General features: G+C 46.3%; 1 protein-coding gene across 1 annotated transcript; it reads right to left on the bottom strand.

Annotated features, from left to right (window-relative positions):
- Positions 1–14: 14 nt before the first annotated feature.
- On the bottom strand, positions 15–5,120 carry LOC104493239 (hippocalcin-like protein 1). The gene is made up of 3 exons (XM_010135888.1): positions 4,718–5,120; positions 3,480–3,585; positions 15–543 (listed from the first exon to the last, which is right to left on the bottom strand). Exons 1-3 carry the CDS (start codon positions 5,093–5,095, stop codon positions 446–448), a joined length of 582 nt encoding a protein of 193 aa, XP_010134190.1. The 5' UTR covers positions 5,096–5,120; the 3' UTR covers positions 15–445.
- Between the last annotated feature and the right edge of the window lie 3,169 nt (positions 5,121–8,289).

Raw genomic sequence — 8,289 nt, 5'->3', positions numbered from 1 at the left:
CCATTCAGTCCACATTTTTTTACATAGTAATTTCTGAAGCAAAATAAATTATCTGCCATCTGCTATGTCGGGTAAAACTCCTACCTAGCATCTTCTTGGGAACTACCAGAATATCACTTTTCTTACAGACTAAGTGAAGTGGTATCTCACCAGCGATTTGAACTCTTTTGTAGCTGTATGTAAACATCCTTCCGATTAACGTTTAAAAGTGTAGAGTGAATTGTAACATTACGGGAAGCAGAAATGGAGCTGCCGAAGGAGAGTTGCACTGGTGTTAGTGAGGGGAGCGAGGGCTGGTTCGCTCGGACACAGACACACACACACGCACAATCTGGCAATGGGATCTTATCCGCGAAGTGTGGAGGGATGGTTGAGAAGGCATCCGTTTGCGAGCAAAGCTTGAAGGACACAAGCCGAGATTCTCTGTGCACACTGTCCGCTTTAATCAGAATTGACTCGCGCTACTGGGGTCGCACTGTAACAACCGCACGATGGAGGGATCGCTCTTGGCACCTTTGATGAACTCTTCCAGCGACAGTTTACCTGAAGTGGAGGAAAAACAAAATGGAAATAATTTTTTCTAAAAGTCAGTTGCTGCCACCACCATAACTGCAGTTTTTAAAAACCCCTTCTCACTGAAGCAACATACGTATATTTAATCTATCGCAAAGGCATCGAGGGGAATTTAGTCCAATGCACAGCAGCCAAATCCTACTCAAGCCCTTAAGCCCAGATGCATTTTTCTTCTGCAAAACAATCTAGCATAATAATCGGGGGTTTTTTTATTTAAAAAGACAGTGTCCAATATAAACCCAACTGTTCTAATATCATTTGGCAGCTTTTTTGTCTAGAATCAAACCATACAAATTATATGACATGTGAATACAAGGTATGGTACCTGAACACACGCACGCTTTGAAACTGATGCTCATGATTACTGTGACATTTTAAACATAAATATCCCAAATCTCCCCACTTTGCCCCCTTGTTTGTTGTGACATGTGGGGATAAGCAGTGATGCCTCCTCCTGCAGAAGGCCGGTTGGATGGGGTTCCAAGTAACTGATCTAGTGAAGACGTCCCTGCTCACTGCTGGGTGGGGTTGGACAAGACCTTTAAAGGTCCCTTCCCACTCAAACCATTCTATGATTCTACAAGCCACTTGCTGTTTTCTGCTAGGTATACAGGAACAGGACTGGTTTCACAGGGGACCAAGAAAAGCCAGCCTTGGAGGAGTCACCTATTGCAGTGCGTTGCTCCTGGGCGTTTCTGGTTTATACATCTTCAGTTTAGGCCAGAGGCACTGACTGAGATGGACCCTCTAACAGTCCGCAGGTATGAAAAGGTGGTTGCTGGAAGAGCAGACACAAGGAGCAACTGCCCTGGCATGCCCTGGCTTCAAGAGTCCCATGGCACAGCATGACACAGTACCACAAGAGGGAAAGATCTCATCTGGTCTCCCATACCTCATCCTTGGGTGACCCAGCCTCCTGGAAGGTTTTTCCTGAGCTCAGGACCATCCCCCCGCACAAAGGTCACTGGGAGCCTATGAACAATCTCTGCCTTGCCTGCTATCACCAGTACTCTCCTGCTCCAGCACTCTGAACCATGGCAGAAATAACACTATTAATGAGAAACAGTTTTCCCTATGCAATGGGGGAGACGAGCATTTGCTTCATCCCTGACACCATGCTCGGTGATCTTCCATCTACCTGATGCTCCCAGCACCATCTACCCCTACTTTCACCCAGCACTCCAGGGCCATCCTTACCCAACCTAAACTGCTCCACTCAAGACAGGCAGGACCCACACACGAACATCTTGCACTTGGCAGCTGCCTGCTGCCACTTTTGGACTCATGCTCCCGAAAAGAGGGGACGCAAGCTCATCAGTTTTCACCAGCCCCAGGGTGCTCCCAGCCTGCTGAGGAGATGATGAGAGGACTGAGCTCAGCAGCCAGCACCAGAATCAGGTCGAATAGGGAGCAGTAAGCAAACCTTCCTCTTGCAGAAATTACAGGATCTCAAACACCCATGGCACACTTTGGTCCTAATTTCTGGCTTTTAAGCTAATGTTCCCAAGCCAGGTCTTTTCTTAAGTTCTTACCAGCCCGCAAAAGAGGACTCAGAACTATCAGGATGTTTATTAATTTTCACCTCTCCTTGAAATACTTAAAACCAAAGCACAAATCAAAATCTATTTTCAATGTCCAACAGTCGGATGGAGAAAAAGAAACATTTCCAGCCGCCAAGAGCACACGTGCTTCTCCATGCACAGACTTTGGCACTGCATTGCTTGTAGGGCTGGTATGTTACTAGGAACAGGATGACTTTATTCCTGCAACAAGGTGCCACAGCTGGAGGATGTAAATACCAGTGACGACTACTCAGTTGCACATCTGCAAGTCCTGCCATTTTCCACAGAACAAAAATGCTTTAATCATGTTATTTTAGGGGCCTCCACACATGAATTCAGGGGATGAAGTACTAGTTTTGATGAAGTCAAACGTAAAATACTGGAGGATTTCAGCAAGGCCAGAAGTTTGCCCTGGGGGCTGCAGTAGCAGATGTCAAAACACAGCCATAAAATTCTCTTAAATAAAAACCTTTCTCTATGTAAGATCATATTTTTCCAGGTCTCTGCATCTCAGCACTAGAACCAAAACTTTGCTCCCGCTAAGCACATCAGCAGGATGCAGCTCCCGATTTTGAAGTGGGCAGTTGTCATTCAGCCACTGCCGGGGTAATTCCCAGGGAAAGCTCCACCTTGACTGGGACAAGATGAAACACATCAGCAGGCTGATGGGCAGAGCAGATTGCCTGATTTTGCCTGTGTTTTTCAAGGCTAAGGAAATGAGCTTGCTCAGATGGAGGGGCAGTGATGTGTATGCTGTCAGATAACTTATCAAATGGCTCCATAATTAGGTCGGAAGCTGTTACATCCCCCTGATGCACACACTGCAATGGAGTAAACACTGCAGGAGTGTTTGTGACCATGCATATACATATACATGCCATAAACATGCACAGAAAATAAGTATTATGGTCCCAGGGGAGTTTTTGCTTTCAGGTACCACATCCCCAACCTGCATTACTGATGACAAGCCCAGGAGTGCAACCGTATCAAGAGCAACATGAAAACCTCATGCCTAGTTCATTCTACACCCAGAGAAAATAACCCAAAGATATTGGTCTCAGGGGAGTTTCAGAGGAGCCTTTGCAGAAGGGGATTCACCCATGAAATGTTGGGGAAGGACCCAGCCCCCCAGCACGAAAGGTTCTCATCCGCTGCCTTCTATTGACCCTCTTTGTTATGGACCAGAGATGCTCACTGAGGCCATTTAGAGACCAGGGACACCACTGGGAACATCCCTGTCCTCTATCCCCTCCTCCCCAAATACTATTTCGTGCTTCTACCAATGCCAAGCTAGAAAATCTCCGTTTCTTAGAGCCTGTGAAGGGATGCCAGTAGAGATCCTACCATCGTTGTTTGTGTCCATCTGTCTGAATATCTTGTCTGTTCGCTTCTCTGGAGTGGATTCATCTTCCGGCATTTTCATTACTGATGAAACCATTTTGTAGATTGCCTGCGTATTAAAAAAAATAAAAATAGGAGACACATGACCCAAATGATAAAGCATCAGGACTGAGAAAAAGAATTTAAGCCTGTAGCAATAAAAAAAGACAGCTGTCCCTGACAGGCAGCTGCGGGACTTTATAAACCAAAATAAACAGGAATTTCAGACTGCAGCTTTTTGTATTTTCTTTCCTGTATTCACTCATGCTTCAAAAGAAGCTCCTACACTACTGGGTCAGTTTAACTGCAAGTCTGGGTCTAGATAAAAGTACGAGCAAAAATGAGCTAAAATACAGGAAGCAATGGTGTGTAATTCTCTTTTCTGCATCTGGGCTAAGCCATTGCCTCTTCGGCTGGCTCTCAACATCACTCAGTTGTGCATATGTGTGTGGGGTGTATGGATTACAGGTGAATATAAATGGAATAGAGGTTGTTTTTACTTTGTGGAGGGGTAAGGAAATGCATTTTCAGACTTACAAGAATGTGAATAAAGATGAGACCTCTTTAGGACATCTGCAGTTCTAGCCCTCCTCCACCACCCCCACGCAGCCACCAGGACCAGTGGCTGGGACGCTGGCTGGCTGCATTACGTGCTTCCCAGTGCCCTTTGCACAGCACTGGGACACATGTCAGCCGCAGAGCAGAAGGCAAGCAGCCCAATGCCGAGGCCAGTCTCTGGCTGGCACGTGGGGCAGGGCCTCAGAGGGTTCTGCTCCACGTACCCCTCTGTACAGCCCACGGGCTACATGTCTCCAGCCTTCACAAGACACCCACATACTGCAGCCCTTCATTTGGAACTCACAGTACTCAGATTTGAAGTTTCAAAGCATTAATTCTGAGATCAGTAAAATTTGCATGTAGGGTTTTTGATCCCATCAACAACCCGCCAAGAAGTCCCCAGGGAATGCTGCTTGATTTTGGCTGTGGGCCAGTTGCACAGTGCCCTGTTCACCTCTCAGGCTCTTTCCTCATTTGCACTTTGTAGGTCCCACCATATGTCCTTTTGGAGGACCATGGGCTCATGAGCCTCCTGGGGCAGGAGCAACCCAGCTCAGCACATCCCTGATCTCCAGCTCCAGCTATCTCAGGGTGAAGAGGTTACAGCAACATGAATAAAATATGAAATAGAGACAGAACCTCACCTGCACTATTTCTAGCATTTCCCCGCGGCTGATGTACCCATTGCCATCCAGATCGTACATACTAAACGCCCACTTGAGCTTCTGTTCCAGCTTGCCTCGAGAGGTGACGCTCAGGGCGATGATGAATTCCCTAAAGTCAATCGTCCCGTCGCCGTTGGTGTCGAACGTACGGAAGACGTGCTCCGCAAACTTCGATGCATCGCCATAGGGGAAAAAATTCGCATATATTTTTTTGAACTCTTCCACAGTCAAATGGCCTGTTGGGCAATCTTTTAGGAAGCCCTTGTACCACTCCTGCAGCTCATGGTCCGTGAACTCAGTGTTCTCACGCAGGTCCTGGAGCACCTCGGGGCGCAGCTTGCTGTTCTGCTTCCCCATCCTCTTCTGGATCAGGGCTCAGCAGCTGGAAAGTGAGAGAGCATCCACTTGAGCTCTGGCCCCACACATTGGAGAGGGGCCGGCGCAGGCAGAGCCCTGGGGGAAACACAGACCCTGCCCAAGGCAAGGGTAGAGGGGGAAGAGGAGAAAAAAAGATGCTGTGAATCATTAGGAAAATTTTTCATTTAATCTGGCCTTTTTTCATCTCCTCTAGGCTTTCTCAGTTACTAGTGTGCCATGGAAGGAAAAGGGAAGGCATTTGGGAGGGACTATTAGAGAAATATTAACCCTTATTATTAATCATTATTTGGGACATAGTAAACCTCATTATTTTATTTCACTGCTACAATCCCACTCCTCTATCATATGGCTTGTGATGCACAGATCTGGATCCCAACTCTGGACACACCCCAACAGGCTGATTTGCTGTGATGTCCGAGCAGGAAGGGACAACAGCAGCAATGAAAAGTAAAATCCATCTATTCAAAAGTGAAAGTAAGCAGGGACAAAGCAAGGGGCGGGAAGGGCAGGTGGCTCCATGCTAGTCGCATTCGCATCATGCAGATGCGCTTTGAAACCCATTGGCTTATGAAGCATCTCTTCCTTCCTCCGGTGACAGCAGCACCGGCACAAGGGACTTCATCCTTTCCAGCAGATTGTGACCCTCTGTCTTCCTGCACAAGCACAGAAAAGGGCTTTTTAAAGCAAAATGTTTGGCAAAGCAACTCTTTCCAGGTTTATTGGGGTTTATACTTATATATAAGCTTACTCAGTAAGTTCAGTATACCCCATTGTGGGCAAAATGGCATTTCAACCTCAAGATTTTATCAGAATTTCAGGAGGGGGCTGGATTTCTCCCCTCCTTTGACAGTGCCTGCAATGCATGGGTGACTGGACAGGTGAGAGACTGCCCAGCAACAGGAAAGCTCCTTCAACAAAGTGGAAGATCATCCATCTGCACTTAGGAAACAGCAGGAAAAAAAGATACCTTGATGTATTTTTTACTTTCACCCCTTTCAGCCTTCCATGGCTTCCCGGCAACACCAAACCGAGCTGTCAAGCAAGAGGTTGAACTGCATCTCTTTCCCCAGACTCAAGAGGTTTATTCACAAGCTTTGTACAAAGCCACATCCAAACCCCTGTGACTGGTCTCGGACAAACAACGTTTCTCTGCAGCCTGTTGTGCCCCTGTTCGGCTTGCTCACAGCCGGTGCAGAAGGCAGGTTAGTAACAGGCCAACACTATGCAGCTACTCGGAAACTGCAAGAGCTGAGCCACAAAGCGTGCAGAGACCGCAAAAAATGTAAGAGGGGCCGAGCACTTCCCAGAGAGTAAAAACCCCAGGCATGCATAAGAATCTAAAAAAAAAACCCCATATGTTAAAGGTCAGCAAAAAATAAGTTGCTCTACAGCGGAGAGATTTTCAACAGCTGAATGTAAGCTTGTTTTATTTGTATTCCACTTAGTCTCTGTGTCGCCTCAGCAATGTAAAAAATCCACATCCTGCTCTGTGGCTTAATGTGCAGAGACAAAAACCAGCCAGCTGTTCATTAGTTCAATGCACTGGGCTTAACAGAAAACTGTGTTATCATTAGCACTTCTGTTTTCTAGAAAAGCTGTCCATATTTCAGCTCCAAAGCTTTACTTTTGTCCATTACATTGCAGGGTTTTCTCCAGGCCCCTTACATACCTCTGCTTGCTCCCTATATGCAGGGATGCTACAGCCCCAGTTCATGCAAGCATCACCCCCAGAAGAGCACTGGGCTGCCCTCCAGTTAAACCACTAACTCCCAGCTGCTCTGGCTGCCTTTCCATCTTTGAATCTCCTCTGCGCCAGATATTCATCCTTGCAGTGCCAAGGGCAGAACAAACAATACTCTACTCTGCTGCAGTCAATTTGGAGAAAACAGTGGCTTGGAGCAAATAACAGATCAACCGTAGTCCTTTTTTAAAGAGCAGGAATTGTAACACTATGTTTGCATCCTTGTGTGAGGAGGTGCCTTTGGGTCCCATCTTTCAGTGAATCCCCTTGGCTTCATGACGCCTGGTCCAAAAGCAGCCTCTGCATCACTGGCAGCTGCCTCAGACTTCCTGGGAGAAGGGCAGGAGGAGCAGCAGAGCCCACTTAATGCAGGAGCTGGACTTGAAGCAGAAATAAACTCGGCTTTAGTCATGCACAGGGTTGGGCAATGTATGGTAAAACTTCCAACTGGCAGTTAGAACAGGTTTGAAAAGGTTTAATGTCATTTCTCCCTGTTCCTATAATACCTTTATTACTCCTGTTCCCTTAAAAACAGAGGTCCCTAGACAATAGAGAGGTAAGATGTTAACTTCCATGTATTAGATTTCACTACTCTACTGGTGGTAAGATATATCCTGTTATTTGGACAGATGCTCATTTAATATCAGCTTCAAAAGCTTTATATTCAAGTAGTCTTTGCATTCAATAAATTACAGGTCATTTCTACCCTTCCTCCTCTTTTACATTGTTTTACATCAGAAAAAGTAATGTGCAATGCTCTGAACACAATCCTTTTTTGCATATGATCTTTCTGAAAGGCTTTGTAATGTGTTCAATCCAAATGTAACCCTGCAGCTGTTGTAAGCAACCTGTTACAAATAATTAAATAACCAGCATTAACATTAATTTATTAAAGACCACCTTAAAAAACCAGCTTTGATGTGAATTGTGTTGCAGGTAGCTCCTCCAAAATAAAATGCCTAAATATCTCATTAATCATGACAGCAACCCCTGCTGCTGGCATCCAACTGACATTTCATTCTATTGCTATAAAATGCTTTCATCAAATCACTTTCTAGGGGCTCAGCCGCTGATTTAGCCACAAGACCACTTGAAGGATGGCTGCTAATGGAAATCACAGGGAGTGGATCTGGGATGCTCAGATCCATCCTGTGATTAGGGCTGTGAGATGGTTTTTTAATGAGCTTGTACCAGCCAAATCACTCACTGCAGTGGGGCTAGAGAGCAAGGGAGGAGAAGCATCCTTGCACCCACTGTCACCCCAGGCAATCCGCAGAGACCTATCTCCAACACGGCCTGCCTGTCTCTCATTTCTCACCATACCAGGGTGAAATCCAGGGAAGCGATGCCACATACATTGCAGTGAGGTCTGTCCCTGCTTAGCCTGATGAGCAAAGCCCTCAAAGCATGCAGCACTATCATGGCAGCAACA

This window comes from Buceros rhinoceros, unplaced genomic scaffold, assembly GCF_000710305.1.
Source record: "Buceros rhinoceros silvestris isolate BGI_N320 unplaced genomic scaffold, ASM71030v1 scaffold9575, whole genome shotgun sequence".
Lineage (NCBI taxonomy): Eukaryota > Metazoa > Chordata > Aves > Bucerotiformes > Bucerotidae > Buceros > Buceros rhinoceros.
The sequence above is the reverse complement of the archived record's forward strand: the minus strand, read 5'-3'. Positions and strand labels throughout refer to the sequence as shown.